The sequence below is a fragment of the Syngnathoides biaculeatus genome, chromosome 21, assembly GCF_019802595.1.
Source record: "Syngnathoides biaculeatus isolate LvHL_M chromosome 21, ASM1980259v1, whole genome shotgun sequence".
In the NCBI taxonomy this organism is placed as follows: domain Eukaryota; kingdom Metazoa; phylum Chordata; class Actinopteri; order Syngnathiformes; family Syngnathidae; genus Syngnathoides; species Syngnathoides biaculeatus.
Genome location: NC_084660.1, coordinates 2,271,819 through 2,291,329, shown reverse-complemented (window position 1 = coordinate 2,291,329; position 19,511 = coordinate 2,271,819). Strand labels below are relative to the sequence as shown.

Genomic DNA, 19,511 nt, shown 5'->3' with positions numbered 1-19,511 from the left:
CAAAAGGCGACGCCCGAGCAACTCCAAACGTTTACCGGTCGCGTGTTCTGTGTGAGCGCAACATTTCACAAAGACTGGGAAATTGTAAAGGTTTTTGGATAGATTTGAAAAGAATACTGGTGAAAGTTCAAAGTAGTTTGACCTTTTTTTTTTTTTTTTTTTTTTTTTAATACAGTACAGGGCCTTAACAGGCCACAAAAAAAAAAATCATGTACACTTTGATTTGGAAAATGGATGAATGTGTCCCGAGACTGACTGGCGATCAGTTCAGGGTGTCGTCCGGTCTTTGACTCAAAGTCAGCCCGGACAGTCTCCAGCGGGCCGCGGAACTGATGGACGAATGTGTTTTTGGTGCCCCCTTGAGGCGGTCAGGATAGGCTGAGGCCCTGTGGGCGGCCCGAATCCTCGACGTATCGGTTTGTCTCGTTCAGGGACGGGGGCAGAGCAAAAGGCGTTTTCGCCGAGACGTCTCATCGTCCACCTTTTTGGCATTCATTGGACACAAGTGTCTCACGTGTTTCTTCCAAAGTATGGCATGCACACAAGCTTTTTCTCTTGGCTCAATGAAGTTTTTCCCAGCAGCGATAGTTGGACGTCAGCTCGTTTAACTTTGCAATCCACACGTGCGTGGGGCCGCCACTCAGGTGCGCTCCACCTTTCCGCCCTCTTTTGTCCGCCATTTGCGCGAAATGAGACACTCGTGAGCTCGCCAACTCGTCGGTCGACTTCCCCGAGAGTTGAAGCATCCCCCCACACCGTCATTGCTCCACTCGGCCGCAGGTAAGCGCCGCTTCGCTTTCTGTTCTTTCTTTCTGTTCTTTCTTTCTTTTCTTTCTTTCTTTCTTTCTTTCTTTCTTTCTTCTTTCTTTCTTTCCCTTTTTGGCGAAGGTGACACGTCCGCTCAGCGAACTTCCAAACGCTTGCAATTTGCTCTCGTCTTCCTCGAGTCGGAAGCCAAATGTCAAGACGACGGTGATATTTCTTTCAAATGCAACCTGTGTGGCGGATTTCCTCAAAAGTGCTGAAAGTCTCGCTCATGTGCGTCTCAATGACTTTTCGACCTTACTTTGCGGCGCAGTAGCTTGATTTAAGGAAAAGAAAGGAGGAGGCAAACTTCCTTTTTTTTTAATTTTTCAAAGAAGGTCGAAAGTCGATGCGACTGCAGCCTTAATTTGCAACACTTGAGGCGTTTGGGTTTCAGCATGAACGTGTTCAGGAAGGAAAAGGGCTCGCCGGGGCCATCGACCCCGCCGCTCCCGCCGAGGCCCAGCAAGCAGGTAGGTTCTGCTTCGGTGCCGGTCGAGCGGTCGTGCTTCGGTTGACCCGCGTTCGCCGACAGGTGCGCAGCGATCCAGTCGCGCCCAGCCCGGATGCGCCGGATGCGGGCGCGGATCCGAGTCTGCAGGTAAGCGCCGCGGACGCGTCCCCGCGGTGTGCCGGCTTGACGCCTGCCCCCGCTCCCTTGGAGGGAAGCAACCACCAGGAAGTCGCAAGTCTCCCCAAGTCCAAGGTGCGAGCCCGCATATGTGCCAGTCAATCAAAAGTGACTCCTAATGACGGCGTCTTCTTGTTAGAGGTCTCGAGTGATGGGAGTGATCCAGAAAGTCAACCCCTTCAAGACTTCATCGCAGGTGACAAAAGACACGAGCGCAAAGCTTCCAAGCACTGCGTGCTGGATCAAATTGGGAAGTCCTTGCTTTGTTGTTGTTGTTGTTGTTGTTTGTTTTTAAAGCCACAGGCTGCAGACTCTTCGAAACTGACAACAGACACTGAGCAGGTAAAAAGGAATTGAGAGAAGCAACGTGTCAATTTGTGGCCAAGCGTCTTGATGGAAAGAGAGCGTGAAATTGCAAACACTTGATGACTTAAGTTCCGGACCCTTTGATCGGACTGGCCACGCCGCTCTTCTCGCCAATAATGTCGCATCTGCAAGCGCGATGCTTTCTGTGCCGACGGTCATTTTGACGCATCTACTTGGAAAACGTCCGAAATTCTGCGCCTATCATAAAAAAAAAAAAAAAAAAAAATGTCAGTCAATAGGAAAAGGGCCTTGCTCCCGTAGCAGACCAAACCAAAGAGAGTCCAGGAGATGCTGGACGTGGAGGAGTCATCAAATTGTTCAAAAACTGGTTTCAAAACAGAACAAAACGGCACTCTGCAACCCATCATCCCATTTCCCAAATCCATGCTGCGTTAGACTCGGGTTGAAGTCCCCGTCGCAACCAGACTGCCGTTTTCGGGCAATCTTGTGACGTCACCGCTCTTGAAACGAGCGCAGTTTGCGTTTTGTCGCACGGTCCGATGTGGAAAAAGGCAACTCTAGCCACAATCGGGCTCGATGACGTCCCGCCTTGAGCAAAACAAAAGCCACGCACGGTCCTCTTGAACTCCCCAAAATGACGGCGTTCTCTGGTGGCCTAATGGTTTCCTTGGGGTGGGGGTGGACTCTAATCTGCAGAACAAGCCACGAGGAGACGAGCCGGTCCAGTCTCCAACACAGGTTTGACCTCGCCCCGGCATAAGTGAATGAAAATGTCGGTGACTGTGCTAAGCGTGGACTGACGGTCACCTCAGGGTGAAGGTGCAGAAATCCCCGAGAAAGAACTGGATGGGAAACAGGTTCGCCGCTCTCGCCGCTCAACTTGCTGTGCTTTGCTTTCATTTTATTTTTGTCCTGACTTTAGAACCCCGGAATGATTTTGAGTGTCATCCAGAAGGTCAACCCGTTCAAATCCCGGCCTCCAAAGGTGAATCTGGGGGTTCCCGCAGCCTGGCTGCGTTTCACTGACCTGACGACGTGGCTTCAATTTTGTCTTTTAATCAGGACGCGCAGCCTCCCCAGGTCGACGCCGCGTCCTCCGTCCGCGACGACGACGACGACGCGGTGCCGAAGAGCCCGGCGAGCGAGAGGCCAAAGACGAGAAAGAAGGTTTGTGGGGAGTCAGCCAGATGTCACCTTTGCGCCGCTCTACTTTTTGTTTGTGTGTTGGCCTCGCAGACCTTCAGAATCAAACGAATTCTTCCCGCTGCACTTTTTGGCTCCGGATCCAAGGTACGAGTGGAGCGCGTCGCTCGCTGCTCTTCTAGTCGGGCGTACGGCTTCTCATTCGCTTTGTGTTGGTCCCCGCAGGACTCGGACGCTCGGCCTCAGGTAGCCCCCCTGCTCCACGCGGTGACGCGCTCATCTTCGAAAGGAGGGCAAAACTTCCACGAGTCCCGTCGTGCGCGGGTGTCGCATTCACTTTTGTCGCAGTTAGTTTCCCCACAGTGGGCCGTTTTGACTTTGAGAGCCGAAAAATCTTTCAGCGCCTCATCATATTCGCACATGAAATACAGCAACTCCTTTTGGAATCAGTTGTCAAGGTTAACGCCGTTTGGTAAGAGGAAAAACGTTTGCAATATCTCATTTTTGACTATGAAATTCTGGTAGAGAATTTTGACACGTGATTTGCCTTCACGGCCCACGTAAAAATCTCGTGGCGGGCCGGCTCCGGCCCCGGGGCCTTGGGTTTGGACACCGCCTGCATCTTCCGACAATCCCATTCGAAGCGGACACGTCGCGCGCCTCTTGTCATTTGCGTTGTTCGACTCCTGGCTCTCGGCTCGCCTCGGCAGGAGGCGGAGGTCCAGACGCTCGAGATGGTCGACGTGGCTGCCGGCGCCTTGGACCCTCTGGAGGTGAAGTATTTCCCGTCTAGTTGCAGCGCGTGGCCGAGCGGCGTGCCAAAAACACACGTGCGTCTTTTCCAGGATGAAGACGGACTCTTAGCGTGGTGGAGAACGGTCGACGGTGCGTGCGTTTGACGGCGAGCAAATGAGCTCCCGGCGGATCCCGGCCCATAAGTTTGTTCTTTCTCCTTTGCTCTCAGGCTGGACAGAGTGGAACGAGACCGTCCAGGACCAGCAGTCCGAAGAGTAAGTGAACTTATTTATTTATTTATTTGCGCAGAACGCCGAGGCTTCCTCAAACCAAAAAGGCACGCGAGAGCTGGTTAGTCGCAAGCGGTATTCTCGATCTTTTGGGGAATTCAACTCCTCATCCAATCAGCAAGTTAACATACCTGGACATCATCTGAAATCGACATTGCCAAGATTCTCCGGGGAAGAAAGTCTTTCCGCCATTCCTCGCGTTAGGAGTACCCAGATGAGCCAGATCTCAAACGTGCAAATGCTTTTTGGGGCGAGTGGCATCAAATGTAGGCCATCAAGAGCTGCGCTGGCCGTTTGACCGTCAGGTCGGCGGAAGAAGCGGCGGACCGCGTGTTCATGGCGGCGCGCCTTTTCGTCGACCTGTTCAACCGACGCGGCGCCTCGCTCCAGCGGCGCATCCTCCAGCTCCTGACCTTGGCCGACGCCGCCGACGACTTCCACAAGAAGACGGTGTCGGCCAGCGTGGGCGGCGGCGTGGCCGGCGTGGCCGGCTCCATCACCACCATCACCGGACTGGTCCTGGCCCCGTTCACGGCCGGCACGTCGCTCATCGTCACGGCCGTGGGCATCGGCGTGGCCACGGCCGGCGGCGTGACCTCGGCCTCGGCCAACATCACTGACACTGTGCACTCCAAGACGGACCGCAAGAAAGTGGAGAAAATGATCCAGGACTACCAGGAGGAGATGAACGACATCAAGGACTGTCTCCACTTCTTACAGGTGACGCCTGAAGCCGGAGCCGACGGCCGCGTGCCGCATCGGTTGCCTCGTGGAAAGCCCTTTTGAGGGTTTCTTCCTCAGGGCTGATACTTAGCTTTGGGTCCACGTTCTTTGATGCTCTTTGTCCTGACCAGTCATTACTCGTAGCGCACAGATCTCATCTAGTTGTCCCGTTAGAATGCCAAAGTTGTCCCTTTTTTCGGGGGTGGGCGTCCTTAACTGGAAATGATGGAAGAAATGTAGCACTTTTGGCCATGGAACAGCCAATCAAAACTTCTAATATACCTTTTCCGCTGCACTACTAGTTACCGCCTCATCAATTATATGAAATAAATGCTCAAACGTCTTTGCGGACTGTTGTCTTATGGCGCGTTATTGCGTGTTCTTCACGGCCAAGCCAAAAGTACTTCTACGTTCCAAGTGAGACCCCTGATGGATGTATACTTGGTATTTGTGCACAGTTTTGGCTTATTAGTCCCACGCAGTTGTTGTACTTGGGTTGAAGTTGTCCAGTGTGTGTGTGTGTGTGTGTGTGAACAAAGCATGCTAGTACATGGATCTTCAGAAGGATAAGAAAATGGCTCAAAGGGCGTTCCGAGTTTTCAACCCTGTCCGCGTAGATGGGATCCTACGTGTACGTCAACCCTTTTGTTTTCCTCCCACCAGGAAGGAATGGAGACTCTGGAGGAATGGAACTTTGAGCAGTACGCCCAAAGCATCTCCCAGAAGTATCTGAACCAGAACATCAAACACGTCATGAAAGAGGGCGGAAGGGCCGGCAAGGCCTTGGTCATCAACACGGAGAGCCTGATCAGCACGGTCCAGGTCCTCAGCGTGGCGGGCGGCGCCGCCAAAGCCGCCCAGGTCATGAGCGTCACCACCGGGGTCATGTCCGGACTCTTCCTGGCGCTCGACGTCTTCTTCTTGGCGAAGGACTCGGCGGAGCTGCGGAAGGGCGCCAAAACTGAGTTCGCCGCCAAGATCCGAGACGTTTGCAAAGACCTGCAGGACGGGCTGCTGGAGCTCAACCGCATCAAGGAAGAGCTGCAGAAGACCATGGACGGCATCCAGGTGGAGGAGGAAGAAGAAGACGAAGACGACGACGACGACGACCGGCTCTGCAAGTCTGAGGTGGAAAAGTGATGATGAAACCTGGCCATCCCTGCCAAGTCCATTTTTCAATCTTTTTCATCAAATCTCTTCATAGTTTCTCTCAATAAAACTGCCACTTCTGATTTGTCCCCACTGTCATCAGAGTTTTTTAGTCCTGCGGTTTTACGGTACGCTTCGTCTATTGCAGAAGGTCACGAGAGAGCTGCCGCTGAACTGGTCCCCATGGGTGAGCTGTTCCTCCGTTTTCCATTTTGCAAAACTGAACGGGTTTTATTGCAGCCTGAGAACGGGATTGGAGAGAAATCGCTTTGGTTCCTTGAAAGCGAGCAAGCGTTTCTTTCAACTTGTCCAAAAGGTTGTGGAAAGGCTGCCGGTACGGAATAACTGCACTTGCGGTCGGCTCCCGAGCCACCGAAAATGCGCCTGAGGATCAATTTTTTTTTTTTTTTTTATGGTTCAGTTCCTCCAATTTCTTGAATGGGTTTTGCTTGACTTTTTGTCGTACGCACATCGCCGTGCTTTTTTTCCGTCCACTCGACGTTGTTGGTAAGACTCGATCTGTCAAAAACCTGACATTTTGTTTTTCGGGGTGAAGGTGAACCTGCCCACTAGTTTTCCGCATTTGCACTCTAGTGACGGACGAGTCCGGCGGATCACGAGGACTCCGAAGACGCTGCCGTTGAGACTCATCGGCATCCTCCGCAACGCAACCCCTTCCCCTCTTCAGCCTTTGCTAATAACTTGGAAAAAAATGCTTCAGTCTGAGTGTTGTCCATTGATTTTAGCTCCCTCTAGGGCCAAGAATGGAACGTTTGAGTTGGAAAGCGAGACTGTGGTGCTCTTGTTGGCTGAGTAGAGAAAGGGGGAGGAGAGGGAGGAAAGCTTTGCGGGAGTGAGGACTCTGCAGCTCGGGCATTTCCAGGCTGGGAAATCCAACGGCGAGCGCGTAGGACCAGGCGCTCCCGCTCAGGAGATGATGTTCCGGCAGCCCGTCGAGAGGTGACTGGCCCCGCGGGGATGCCGAGACAAAGCCGGTCTAAGAAAGGACTTTGAATCCTCCGTCTGTCATGGTGAGTCTCGACATTGAATCAGTTTTTGTTCTTTGTTTGGCTGAGCCCAAGTCAACTTTTGGGAGGACCCTCGCCAGAGCGGACCCGTCAGGTCTGTATGTCGCCGACCGTCTCCGAGGGGGAGGAGACTCGGGCACAGAGCAGAAGTGGTGTGTTTGCAAAGAGGACAGAGGGGAGAGGCTTGGCAACTGGGGCCGTGATGCCGCATTTTCCACATTGGACCCGACAGAGCAGAGATTGGGGGGGGGGTGGAGAGCAACACGCCAGGCGACGTCTTCCCGGAAAACACACGTGCTCTTCGGCATTCTGCGGAGGCCCAAATGGAAGTAAACGGGCCGGTCGGAGGAACCTTTTGCTCTCAACACTTCCTGCCTTTGTTGACACCGTGAGTCCCATCTGATCAACAAAAACATGTGGACCACGTCAGCCCAAGTCCATTCCACAACTCTGACGTGCGCTCGTTGAACACAATGGAGTCGCTTGTACCCAGCAGGGGTGACATGGCCGTCTCGGGCCAGCTCGCGGTGCAATTCGGAAGCTGGAGGTTGTCCGTATCGTCGGGCGGCATTCTGCGGTTCTTTCCGCATTGTGCATTCTTTGGCATTTCTCTGGGCAAAAACCTCAAATTTGCGGACGCTCCTCACATCTGCTTCCCATCACGGACGCTCGACTTTCCCACCGTTCAGACTTTTTTTTGTCTCCTCCCCCTCTTGCGTCTCGCACAAGACGTCGAGTCCGTCTGCAGCTTTTTCTTTCTTTCGCTCTGTCAGAAACGTGCTCCAGTTTCTTTGTAGAAGCAAAGATGCTGCTCTTCATGCTGAGAGGGGAAAAAATGAACAAGGAAACCTTGAGAAGCGCCAATCATGCGCAAACGTTGGCAACCTTGGGACCCTTCACACCCACTCGCCGCTTTTTCACTCAGAGCAGCACCCCGCCTCCTGGAACTCCATCCCCGCCCGGCACGTTGAGAGGCACACAAAGGAACGTTACAATCTGTCAAAATGCTCCTCACGACGCCGGAAACGCACAAAGGTGATGATCGTGACAATTTAAAGCACCAAATTCAGCAAAGATTGAAATGATTGTTGGATTTCTCTGAGGATGCAATTCTCCTGGGGGGTGCGTGTCTGGTCAAGCGGTTTATCCTTCTGGATCTGTTCACAAACCGGTGATTATGTAGACCGGACGCCTGAAAAGATGCATCTTACACATAAACAGCTACTTCTTTTTTTTTTTTTTTTTTTCCCCCATCTCAGTTGGTGACAGCTGAAGGTGAAATTTGTCAAATATGTCAGATGAAGGTCAAACAAGGAAGGTTGACACAATTGTGGCTTTACCGGGATTGTCGGTGGGGCGGGCACACGTTCTACCCTGGCTGGGTGTGTATCGTAGAAACAAATTCTGGGAAAGTGAGAGGAAAAGTTGCATTTTGCTCTTGAACGCATCACGTTGGAAAATGCGTATACTGTGCTGCTGTGTGGGTGGGGTCGGGTGGGCGCGGGGAGGGGGGGGGGAGACATTCCCCAGAATGCTCAACAGGAAGCTGGGAGCAGAGAATCCGCAGCACTGAGCTTTTGACCGTCTCCCGACTCTGTACCAAAGTTGATTCCAGCTCTTTTGTTCCAATCAGGCATCAGAAGCCATGGAGGACTGCGTACAGGGGGCGCTCTCGTCCCTTTACCCGCCCTTTGAAAGCACTGCACCTCCTCTCCTCTCGCAGGTATGTGGGACAGTCTCGTATGGGAACAGACACACACACACACACGAGGGCTCGTGACATCCATCAGATTGCGCGGTCGCCGTGTCCTCCCCGCAGGTGTTCACCGTACTGGAGTCCACCTACCAGCAGGACAGCCTCCGCTACCTCCTGGACTACTTTGTTCCCGCCAAGCACCTCCTTCACAAGCTCCAGCAGCACGCCTGTGTGAGTTTTCTGTTTTTAAATTCCATCGGGAGGAGAATAAAATCGACATGTACACAGTTTGACTTCACTGATGTTGAGTTTGCAAGTTCACGTGCACGCGTTGAAGGATCGCGCACTCGAGAGGCAGTTTTTCCCCTCGTCGTTGAGCTGCACCGCGACGGTGAGTCACGACGATGATTCCTTCCAGATGTGTGAGAAGGAATAAGAGAAACCGAGACCTCGACCTTTTACTCGAGGCAGAGAAAGCCTTCGACGTAATGGCGTGAAATGCAAAAATGCAAGCCGCTGAAACTACAGTGGTCTCTTTGAGAGCCGAGGGAGCTGGAAAGGAGTCGGAGAAGGGCAGAAGTCAAGCTACACTACCGTATCTACCTGGTAAACTTTTGGAACGACGGGCCAGACTCCAGAACTGGGCGGACCAAGGAGTCACCGTGGAAGAAACTCTTGTATGGGAGTGAAAAGAAATGCAAGTGGAATGTAGATGTGTGAAGCAAGGCAGGTTCTCGGGGTCCGAGAGAAGGAGCAGGTCCAGAGAAGTGATCTGACATCTGATTCGATGCAAGCTTCCTCCTCAAAGTTTTCCAAAACATCATTCTGTTGTCGAGACTCGCCGCTTGAACTTGATGGGAGCCCGACAGAAGCCTGCATTTTGAGACTCTCTGTGCTTCTTCGCAGTCTCAGTACCTGGGCTGCCTCTTCCTCCACTCCGGCTGGCCGCTGTGCCTGGGCAACAAAGTGGTGGTCCAGCTCTCCACCCTGGACTGGAGGCTCCTGCGTTGCAATGACTTCTACCTGCAGGTGGTACCCTTCTCCGCACGTTGTCCCCGGCTGGCCCTCAAGTGTTTGGCCTCCGGGGGGCGCACTGTTCAGGAAATTCTGGTGCCCGAGTCCCAGCATCCTCTTGTATTCACGAGCGAGTGGCTGCACAGCGTCAACAAAGAACGGGGCCACAGGAGGGAAGGTAACTCTTCCTTTGAGGTCTCGAATCCATCCGTCAGTCAGTAGTAACTTGTGTTCTCCTGTCCAAGTCTCAGACGGTGGGCTGGACACCTGCTTGGTGAGCACGTGTGACGGTGTGCTGCGCCTTCCCTGGAAGGAGGTCGTCTACCCCGAATTGATCCACAACCCATCTGAGGGACCCGGCCTGACCGCCGACCCCGCGGCCGACGTGTCTGACGGTGCTCCGCGTGAGGGGTGGAGTCGAGACTCCTCGGGCTGGGCTGAGGAGCAAGAAAATGACAGCTTGCCGCCGGACGGCGTGGCCTCGAAGCCTGAGCTTCCCCGGCGGAGGCGCAGCGGAGACTGGCTCGGCCGGACCGTGAGACATCCTGGGCTCGGAGGAGGAGATTATGTGGAGCTGTTGGAGCTGAGAGGAGGGCCGGATGGAGACATTGACCCGAGACACGAGTACCTGGAGATGCGCGGGATATGCAAAACCAAGACTTTGCCTCTTTGTAAGCGGGCCAAGGCCGTCAAACTGCAGAGGGGAAAGCAAGTTGGATCTGGCCCAATGAACGCCGTTGTTGGCTCCAGCGGGATCTCCGGAACCCAAACAAATTCGACGGCCCCCGAGGAGCCTGTGCTGTGGCCTGGGACTTCTCCAGGAGTCACTCAATCTTTCAACCACGGTGGCGAAAGAACCGAGCGAGACGGCAAGATCCAGGGAAGCTGCCTATCTGAAGAGAGGGGGCCTGGCATTGGGGGAGAGGGTGACATGAACAGGGTGACGCAGCTTACAGGTGAAGACGCTCAGCTCCCCGACACGGTCGTCGAGGGCTCCTCCGGTCAGGGATTCCGTTCAGGTTCTGTTTTTGAGAATACAGAGCAACCACTGAGCGACCGCGGCGATGCTGCAACATCGACACGGGATGTCCCAGACGAAACCGTCGCTGCCGTGACGGACAGCGGCAGCGCGGCGGATCGCGATTGCTCGACGGCCGAGCGAACACGGGATGGTGGTCAAAAGAAGACTCGAGAGCTCCTGAGAGAAAAGGAAACCAAAGCTCCAGCATTCAGAGCTCCGAGGTAACGCCGACAGGATGACCTCATCATATGTCAACTCGCAATGTTCACTTTTGGTGTCATAACTGCTGCTTTTCTTACATCATCACAAAGAGAGCTGCTTGAGCATTTTCCCTCTCATGTGAATTATTAGGGCGACTCGGCTATTAGACACGGTTCTCGTTGACATTCGGTGCGCAATCATTTCAAGAGTAAAGTGCATCATCACTTTTGTGAAATTCATTCGTTAGTGCGCCGGCGGTCGTCATGTTGTCTGCAAACTTGTCCTTGACCATAATTAAGGAGGAAGAGGCGGGGCAGGGGAACTAAAGGGCGGGCTCGGTCCGGCGGCGGCGCTTCCCGCGAGGGCTCCGGGCTGCAGGGGAAAGCTACTCCTCATCCCGGCTCCACTTCCCGCTCTGACTCGACGCAACGGCCAATCGCGGAGGAGCGCTGTTCGGACGCGTCGTCCGACGGGGAGTGCCCGTCCGAGAACGGTACAACCAGCGGCGCGGGTGGGCTGAACCGGAATCCCTTCTCTACCGCAAAACGTGCCGTTGACCGAATATTCCTTCCCGTATCTGGGCAGAGGCGGAAACTTTGCTCACCCGCAACGGCCAATCAGCCGCCTTCGATCAGGTTGCGGAGTCAGGCCGTTGGTGCAAAGAGGCTCCGTTGCTCCGGGAATTGGACGCAGAGCTCCTCCAGTCGGGCCAGCTGAGGATGACCGGTACTCTCCAGGGCAGAAAAAAACAACTCTTCGCCGGTCGATTGGTTCAGCTGAGTGTTTGCGGAACACCCGTCACAGGCACGGTGGACCGATTGGGACGCGCTCTGGTCGTGGCGCAGCCGGGAGATTCCGTCAGCGGCGAGGAGATGGCTCGCGTCCTGGCCTGCTACCACAGAATGGCACGGTAAACTCCCGCCGGTGTTTGGAAGGATTCGCCACGAGGAGCTTGATGGCCCCTTGAATCCGTGTGCCAAGAGCAGGCCTGCGACGAAAGAAAAAGGTCTGACGGTGTTGATCGACAGCAGACGCTCGCCGCCGTCCACGGGCTGCCTCTCTGCACTCAGGTTATTCCAGGTGAGAGCTCACGGCAAGACCGGTTTCTGAAAACAAAAACCAAACTTTACACGGTCCCTCTTAGCGGCTGCTTCCTGGCGGTCTCGCAGCGGTGTTGGTGTTGGTGTTGGCGGAGGAAGAGCAGCCTTCTTGTCACCTGGAGGGAACCGAGGTGAGCAGCGAGCGATGACGCGGAACGCTTTGCTCGACTTTGCCGAACGGCTCAACGGAACGACTGGCAATCATTCTCCGGCGGGTCGGCGACAGAATGCAAATTCTGGTGAAATTACATGTCAGTGCTGAAAACCTGATTCTGAACTTCTGTGGAGTTGATTGAAAGGTCGGACGAGACAATGTGAGACTTGGAAAAATTCCATTGGGTCGTACATTTGGAAGGAGGGAAGAAAGAAGAAGAAGAAAAGTTGGCACTCTCGCCGTGGAGCGAATGAGCCGAGGAGTTTGAATTTGGAGTGCTTTCAATCAGTTGACAAATGCAACCATTTTTTTTTTTTTTTTTTTTAATTTTCCCGTCGTCAAATGTGGGATTTTGGTCAGTGAGAATGCAGAAAGATTGTGCTGAATATTCGGTGAGGATGTTTGAATCGGTTGCGAAAGTGTCTGCTTTTAACGACGACGGACACGTCACGGACTGGGGATGCTTACTTGTGCATCCCTCCCTCCCTCCCTCTGGGTCGCAGGTCCACGTGTCGCGAGGAACGGCAGTTCTTGAGCAGTTTATAGAGCGGCAACAGCTGCCCACAGAGATGGGAGGCGACTTCAGCCACTGCCACTCAGACTGGCTCTCTTTCAGGATGGTAAGAAAAAAAAAAACCCACACTCAATGCTAACCGCTGCTCAAATTGACATTTTTATTTTGAAATTTGCCTTGCGAGCCAAAGTGTCGCGTCGCAAACGAGCTTCGGCTGTCCTGCCGCCCGAGTGCGGTGAAAGCCCCTCTCGAAAAAATGAAGCTTTTGAATTGACGGTACGAATTTTAACGAATGGGGGGAAAAGTCAAATGCACAAATCGAAAATGGGAACGCTCACGAGGAGCACAACGGACTCTAGACCTCGCTCGCTAGGCCACAGTCCTCAAAGACACTATACACTGCGGTTTTTCTTGATGAAATCAAAAGGGGCAGTGAACAGAATTCGGGATGGCATTTCAGTTCTTTTCAACAGGGAAAGTGGATTTCACGCCAACTCTGTCGCGGAATAAATTCCATTTGAAAGTCAAGGTACAGCGCCGGGAACTGTATCAGACTTCAGTTTGGAATTTAAGACCTCGGTTAAAAAAAAAAAAAAAAAAAAACACGACCTGGGATCCTTTCTCCTTTAGAGCTTAGAGAACCTGACGCAGCGCTGCGAGAGCGCCCTCCTGTTGCTGGGAGAGGCGATGCAGTCGATGGACGCCGAGCCGACGGCCGACGACATCAAGGTGAGTGCGAGGTGTCGTCCCGGCCCCTCCGCCAAACAAGGTGACTGTGGCCCCCTCAGGAGGTTCCGGCGAGCGCGGACAAGCACCGGCGGCTCATGGCCGGCGTCCTCGCCGACTGCCGCTTGACTGAGCTCCAGCGAGGGGGCGGGGCCTGGCTGGCGGGGTTGACCAAGAGCGCGCGCGGGACGTCTCCCGATTGCAGGTAATCTGTGGTCTTTTGTGCCGCCGTTAACCTTTGACCTTTTAAGTTAAGAGCCAGTCAATGGGTTCGGTCCAGCCCCCGCTGAATGTCAAGCAAATCTTGACGTGTCATAAAATGTCACGATAGATTTGACACATTGGCCACGTTGTCCTTCATTTCTGTACTGGCGTTAGTTAGCTGGACAAACATATTCTGTATTGTATGTCCATTTTTTGCCTCTAGTTTAGTTCATCTTTTACGCGCTCTCTGTGATTTCAAAGTGTCATGCTGACCTTAATTCCTCTCCTCGATAACAGAGATCTTGAAACAGTGACGCTCTTCTCCTCCCTTGACATTGAATTGATAAGACCTGACTTCATTGAATTGAAAAAAGAAAATGCCTTTGTCTCCGCAAGGGGGAGCCAGTTCCCACAAACGCGGGCCAATGATTTCAGCCTCGCGGGTAGTTGTGAAAATGGTGTAGTCCGGTCAAGACACCAGCATTTCACGTTGCATTCTTCGCTCTGTGCGGGCACGCTTATTGCACGTTGGACAAACCACCGCAGCTTGCAGACTGGAAACCGAGTTGTTTGTTTTCATCGGGAATAATCAAAACCAGCTGGAGCAGAAGAGCAGCGCAAGCGACTCCTCGCTCCCTCCCTCCCTCACGCTCGTCTGCGCTCCTTGCAGGGCAGCGCTCGCCGACGCCGCCCGACTTTATGACAGCGTGGACGACGCCCTCCACCGTCTGGTCCGCGTGTCCAACCGGAGGGCTCGCGACCTGGACGCGCTGAGCAGACTGGCCGGCCTGGTGGACGAGCTGGAAAAGGTGAGCGGGCCGGCCGATCGGGAGACCGCTTTGGCGTAACGAGAACCAAAAAAAAAAAAAAATCACTTTGACTTCCGCAGTGTGACGAGGAGGTGCAGCGAGTCCAGTTGCAGACGGAAGCCTACAGGGACCCGCCTGTCTCGCTGAGCAGGCTGTCGCTCCAGCAGCAGAAGTTCAAAACGCTGCGTGAGAGGGCAAATGTGAGGAGTTCGGGTTCACGCGTTCTTGTCGCGCTCGTCCTGACTTTTGGATGATTGTTTTCTGACCAACCGCCAACTTACAGTCCTCTGGCGGTGAAGAAATGCACGGCTCGGTTATGTTTCAGGAGCTGCACGGCCGGACGCTCTCCGTGCTCACCGACCTGGAGGCTTGGAGCGAGTTGGACTGGGTCGGCCTCAGCGACATCCGGGCCCGACTGCCTCCGCTCAGGGAACGCCTTCGGGACATGGCCCACGCTCTGTCTGACCGCTGGAGCGCCCTGGACAACACGCAGCGGCTGCTGTCCACACTGACCGAGGTGAGCGCAGAGGCCAGGCCGAATCCGAGAAGGCGTAGGCCTGAATATTGGCCGTCTCCTTTCAGGCCTCGCAGTGGTGCGACGAAGTGTCCTCCGCCTCCCCGTCCGCCGCTTCCGCCATCTGCTCCCTTGCGTCTCTCCCCCCCATTCCGCCGTCCCGTTTCCAGGACGCCCGCTCGCTGGCCGTGGACTTGGGCGGCGGAGCGCTGCTGGATCTCTGGAGCCGCACGGTGGAGCGTTACCAGCAGACGGTAGCGCAGGTGAAGCCGCGCTTTCTTCAGTCCGAGCGAGCCCAAAACCAAGGCCAGGGGAAGGCCAAGACGCCCGTCGCCGGCGATCTGTGGGACGCGGACGCGGAGGGCGACTGGAGCCCGGGGGCCGCGGGAAGTGAGGGCGGACTGCAGTCCTGGGGGTCTCTGGCCTCGCTGTTCAGACCACAGATCTGCTCCACCTTGAAAATAGGAGATGAGCGGGGGGCCAAAAAAGATGGGGCAGTGGGCGGAGGGAAGTTTCTGCAGAGCTTTTTGAAGAAAAGTGTGAGCCTGGTCTTTTTTGTTTTGTTTTTTTTTCCCCTTCCCTCTGCCGCCTTGGCGTTCTTAACAGATTCTGTCTCCGTTCAGCCCACAGAGGCAGCTCTCCCTCCCAAGCCCCCCAGGAAGAGACACCCCAGTTTTGACCTACAGGCCCTCCTGGCCCCTCGCACCCCCAAATCCTGGCTGGCCCGCCGGGGCTTCGTGGACCCCGCGGCCCCCGCCGGCACGGCTGCTGCCATCCAAGGTGGAGGAGGAGGAGGAGGAGGAGGAGGAGGAGGAGGGGTGCTGATCAGGGGCGTGGAGGTCAGCAGCAAGGAGGTGGTAGACCACACCGGGTCTCCGCGGCAACACGTGCTGCGGGGCAGGAGCGAGAGGGAAACCGGGACGGAACGGGCCGGGACTACGACGCAGAGGTCCCTGCCGGCCTTCCCTTTGCCCTCTTCTTCGATGTTGGTCCGCTGACCTTTTCCCCGTCTGTGCTTCCTTCTGCTTTTCTTTTTGCTTCTTTTGTTCGTTGTTTGTTCTTGCGCTGTGCCTCCGCAGCAAATCCTACCTGCTCTGGTGCAGGACGCTGAGCAGCGAGCGGCAGTACGTCTCCCTTCTCAAGGGAGCGCAGGAGACTTATCTCCCCCTGCTGGAGCTCTCGGACACGCCGGCCTCCCTGCGGGGGAAGGCGGACGCCCTGTTCCCGTGCTGGGTGGCCCTGAGTACCTTCCACTCGCAGGAACTTCTGCCCGCCATGGAGGACGCGCTGGTGCAAAGCTTGCTGCAACAGGACTGCTTCAGTAAATATGTGAGTGAAGACTCAGCGGTAGCTGCTTTTTCTTCTCACAAAATCCCTCATGCTTTTTTTTTTTTTTTCTTCTTCCCCTCGTCAAAGCGGGACCACTTTCTCCACTATTCCAACTACATCCGGACCAAACCGGAACTGGATTCGCCGCTGGTCACGCAAGCTGCCGACTTTTTTAAAGTGAGTCGTCTGCAACTGACACGCTGACACTCAAAAGACAAGGAAAGATGAACAGTGAACGTAGCATTCGGTACACGAGCCGCGAGCGGTAACTCCGGCCAACCGGCGCCACGACTCTACGCTATTTGGCTGGCTTTGACGCACCAGAGGTGGTCGGGGGGGGGGGGGGGGGCAAAGTTTGGGGTTTGAAATGTTTGAAATCGCCCACGTAGGCCAGCTCATTTGGAGATGAAATCCTTGTACGTATTTGGATGAATGAAGCAGTTGTTTGCTCAAGTAATTCCCCGCCGGCCCTTCCCTGAGCGGGGAAAGCCTCGACTGCCAGGCATTTTCGAGCAATTTCGCCGCTTCAAGCCCCACGGAAAACATCTGAGCAGATAACAACGCTAACTCGGGACTTTTCACAGATCTGAGCAGATAACAACACTCAGACAGTACAGAAAAATCATTTCTTCACATGGACAACTCCGGACAGAATTTACATTTCCTCACCTCACCTCACCTCACCTCCTCGCTCTCACCATCTCCTCCTCCTTCTCCTTCGTCCTTCATCCCTGGTGTCCCCGACCAGTCCAAACTCCCCGCGGCGGCCGCCGCCGCCTCCCCCTTGTCGCCTCTGCGCTTCCCTCAGTGCCTGCAGGCGCCCCCCGAAAGGCTGGAGCAGTACTGCGAGGCCCTGGAGGAACTGGGCGGCATCAACCCGACGTCCGACTCCGCCCTCTGCATCCTGAGACACGCCCAGCAGCACGGCGAGGACCTGAGGGCCAGCGACCTCATCGTCGGCTGTCCGGTGAGAGCGCCTGTCCTGCTTTGTCTGCTTCATAAGAAGGTTCATTTGCGTCCGTTTTCTACAGTCGTTGGGCTTGCGGGTTAGCTGGAGCCGATCAGAGCAAAAACAGTTGAAGTTTACTTGAAAACTGACAAGACAAAAAAGACAAGTGAACTGAACATTGCGCATTTGACACCAACGTGTTCAAGCGAAGCATATTTGAACGTATGTGAACTGAAGTTCACAAGCGTAATGTCGATGTTTCAAAAATTGGGCACATAAATCGCCCATTACCGATACTAGCGGCCGTGTACTGTTTTCCGCTTGCGCTGTGGGAAGTTCCGCTGAGGACCTTCACTGTCTCTTCTTCCTGCCCTTAATTCAACTGCACGTGGAGCTCGGCGCTGCCTCTGGCATGTTGTGGCCCAATGCGGGACTGCACCGAATTCGCCAAACTCTTAACGGGCACTGACCGGCAATCGTCCATTTTAAAAAGCCCTGAGAATCGCCCGCGGCAACAGGAGGAACTCCGTCAGATGTACAGTGGCCATAGTCCCCCCCCCCCCCCCGTTTCACGCATCAGATTCCTGTGGCGGAGCGCGGCGAGCTGGTGCGCCAGGGCGAATTGACGGTGTGCGGCGGCGGGACCCGGCGGAAGCGCGTGGGCGTGAGGAGAGTCTTCCTCTACCAACACGTCATCATCTTCACCAAGCACAAGAGCGGAGGAGGCAGCGCCGGCTCGACCTACAGTTACAAACGCAGCATGAAGGTGCACCATTCCTCACGCTCTCGACACACGTACTGACAATTTGGGTCAGAAGAAGGCTGGTCAAAATACTCGGCTTCCTGTTTTGAAAAAAAAAAAACAAAAAAAAAAACCCCAACATAGTTTCCCTCTTATCTGCTCCCATCATTTGACTTCTGACCACCTGTACATAAAATCATGTTCAGTGGCGCATGTCGCGAAAGGAGACATGGCTAATCCTCAGAAGTGAAAATGAATATTTGACGGCCAGAGGTTGCTGGTTCTAAGCTGCAGCAGCTAAGACACAATGCATTGTTGAAAAACAAAGTCAGGTTTTCCCGAAAAGAAATCTCCTTGAGCAGCGTAAGCGGGCGCTTGCACTTGGTTTCTTCCCACCACCGCCTGGCATTAACCCCCGTGACGTTGTCACCCGCCCAGACGGCTGACATGGGCCTGACGCAGAGCGTGGGCGAGGACGGCGTCAAATTTGAGGTTTGGGTACGACAGGCGCCTCGCCTCAGAGACTGCGTCACGCTGGAGGCTCGGGACGGAGAGCAGCGCAAGGCCTGGACCCGGGACGTCGCCCGCCTGCTGTGGACGCATGCCATCAACAGTACAGGTGGGAGTCGCGAGGACCACTCTTTTGGGATGCCCAACAACCCGTTTGGGTTCAAAATTGTCGACAATTGCCGACTTTGTTCCGACTCTGCCCCAAATCTTCTGACCGGAGCTTCCTCCTCCTCCCTTCCCTGTACCTGATGCTGCAAAGTTAACCCTTTCCGCCCGCAGAATTGTGTCTGAAGGAGTCCCTGTGCGTGGGCGTGTCCAGCAAGCTGCTGCTGGACGCCAGCGGGAGTCAAACCTTGGAGTCGGAGCGAGGTGAGGGCCGCGCGACGGCCTCGCCGTCTTCGGTGCGCTCTCCCATGCCGACTCTTGCGCTCTTCAGTGCACAGCAGCTGCTCTGACTCGTCATCGGTTGGCAGCCACAAGGAAGGCGGGGGCTCCCCGGCGTCGGGAAGGGGCCCCGGGAGGACCTCCTCCGGCTGCTCTCAGGTACGCGACGCTCCCGCGCACAGCTCGGTGGTTCCCGTCCGAACGTGCGGGATTTGGTGGGAGAAAAACCACATGAAAATGGCGCAGGAGGCCCTCTGCGTTGTGGGCTCTGGCAGACACGTTGGCATCAGCGAGAATATAAACGTTGCTGTGAAGTCGTCACGACTTGCGTGAAATAGGAGAAATATGGTAAGAATGAGATTGCAAAGCCAAAGACCGCAGCAGGCACAAATCCACAGCTCAGTCCGAAATCTGAAATCGGGAGCGGAGCGACGAACCGGACATCCGTGCTCCGTTGTCTGCTCCGGCGAGTTTTTTTTTTTTTTCCCCCGTTGATTTTGTCTCTGGTGACTGCGGACACTTTGGAGGTGTCCCAAACAGTCGAAGCGGTGGGGCTCTAACCGGTCGTCGTGGTACGTGGAGCTCATACAAGTAGCGTGTGCCTTTTGCTTTTGAAAAACCTCAACCATATTTCTATTAACGTTGACGGATATTATTAGAATTAGCATTCCTATTGATCCCGCTTTTATCGAGTGCCTGTGCACGATGAGAAAAGAGGTGATGAGGATGAGGATGAGGATGAGGGAGGGGACTGCAATGCCGACGCCACCAAAACAAGACATCTCGGTGGTGCCCAAAAATTTTGTCCGTAAAT

General features: G+C 54.7%; 1 protein-coding gene across 13 annotated transcripts in view; it reads left to right on the top strand.

Moving 5' to 3' along the window:
- Nucleotides 1-187: 187 nt before the first annotated feature.
- The window catches only part of arhgef40 (Rho guanine nucleotide exchange factor (GEF) 40), a 33,409-nt gene continuing 14,085 nt past the window's right edge, over nucleotides 188-19,511 (top strand). For 2 of the 13 annotated variants that reach the window (XR_009793405.1, XM_061808886.1), the window contains exons 1-41: nucleotides 193-780; nucleotides 1,202-1,277; nucleotides 1,340-1,510; nucleotides 1,575-1,631; nucleotides 1,733-1,777; nucleotides 2,459-2,500; nucleotides 2,575-2,619; nucleotides 2,685-2,747; nucleotides 2,825-2,929; nucleotides 2,999-3,052; nucleotides 3,131-3,151; nucleotides 3,616-3,678; nucleotides 3,751-3,790; nucleotides 3,870-3,915; nucleotides 4,236-4,650; nucleotides 5,317-5,781; nucleotides 5,906-5,989; nucleotides 8,464-8,553; nucleotides 8,650-8,757; nucleotides 9,433-9,718; nucleotides 9,786-10,782; nucleotides 11,062-11,255; nucleotides 11,348-11,488; nucleotides 11,567-11,672; nucleotides 11,749-11,842; nucleotides 11,907-11,993; nucleotides 12,520-12,636; nucleotides 13,161-13,259; nucleotides 13,319-13,461; nucleotides 14,131-14,269; nucleotides 14,350-14,469; nucleotides 14,595-14,786; nucleotides 14,852-15,322; nucleotides 15,407-15,732; nucleotides 15,863-16,112; nucleotides 16,200-16,289; nucleotides 16,861-17,079; nucleotides 17,642-17,827; nucleotides 18,242-18,422; nucleotides 18,593-18,682; nucleotides 18,750-18,856. Coding sequence is in view for 12 of the 13 variants with exons in the window: in XM_061808886.1 (XP_061664870.1) it covers nucleotides 536-780; nucleotides 1,202-1,277; nucleotides 1,340-1,510; nucleotides 1,575-1,631; nucleotides 1,733-1,777; nucleotides 2,459-2,500; nucleotides 2,575-2,619; nucleotides 2,685-2,747; nucleotides 2,825-2,929; nucleotides 2,999-3,052; nucleotides 3,131-3,151; nucleotides 3,616-3,678; nucleotides 3,751-3,790; nucleotides 3,870-3,915; nucleotides 4,236-4,650; nucleotides 5,317-5,781; nucleotides 5,906-5,989; nucleotides 8,464-8,553; nucleotides 8,650-8,757; nucleotides 9,433-9,718; nucleotides 9,786-10,782; nucleotides 11,062-11,255; nucleotides 11,348-11,488; nucleotides 11,567-11,672; nucleotides 11,749-11,842; nucleotides 11,907-11,993; nucleotides 12,520-12,636; nucleotides 13,161-13,259; nucleotides 13,319-13,461; nucleotides 14,131-14,269; nucleotides 14,350-14,469; nucleotides 14,595-14,786; nucleotides 14,852-15,322; nucleotides 15,407-15,732; nucleotides 15,863-16,112; nucleotides 16,200-16,289; nucleotides 16,861-17,079; nucleotides 17,642-17,827; nucleotides 18,242-18,422; nucleotides 18,593-18,682; nucleotides 18,750-18,856 (6,870 nt within the window). In the remaining variant the exon portion in view is untranslated. Of the gene's footprint in view, nucleotides 781-847; nucleotides 1,039-1,139; nucleotides 1,278-1,339; nucleotides 1,511-1,574; nucleotides 1,632-1,732; nucleotides 1,778-2,458; nucleotides 2,501-2,574; nucleotides 2,620-2,684; nucleotides 2,748-2,824; nucleotides 2,930-2,998; nucleotides 3,053-3,130; nucleotides 3,152-3,615; nucleotides 3,679-3,750; nucleotides 3,791-3,869; nucleotides 3,916-4,235; nucleotides 4,651-5,316; nucleotides 5,782-5,905; nucleotides 5,990-8,463; nucleotides 8,554-8,649; nucleotides 8,758-9,432; nucleotides 9,719-9,785; nucleotides 10,783-11,061; nucleotides 11,256-11,347; nucleotides 11,489-11,566; nucleotides 11,673-11,748; nucleotides 11,843-11,906; nucleotides 11,994-12,519; nucleotides 12,637-13,160; nucleotides 13,260-13,318; nucleotides 13,462-14,130; nucleotides 14,270-14,349; nucleotides 14,470-14,594; nucleotides 14,787-14,851; nucleotides 15,323-15,406; nucleotides 15,733-15,862; nucleotides 16,113-16,199; nucleotides 16,290-16,860; nucleotides 17,080-17,455; nucleotides 17,610-17,641; nucleotides 17,828-18,241; nucleotides 18,423-18,592; nucleotides 18,683-18,749; nucleotides 18,857-19,511 lie in introns of those variants that run through there. The other 11 variants (XM_061808894.1, XM_061808885.1, XM_061808889.1 and 8 more) reach the window with 11 other exon arrangements.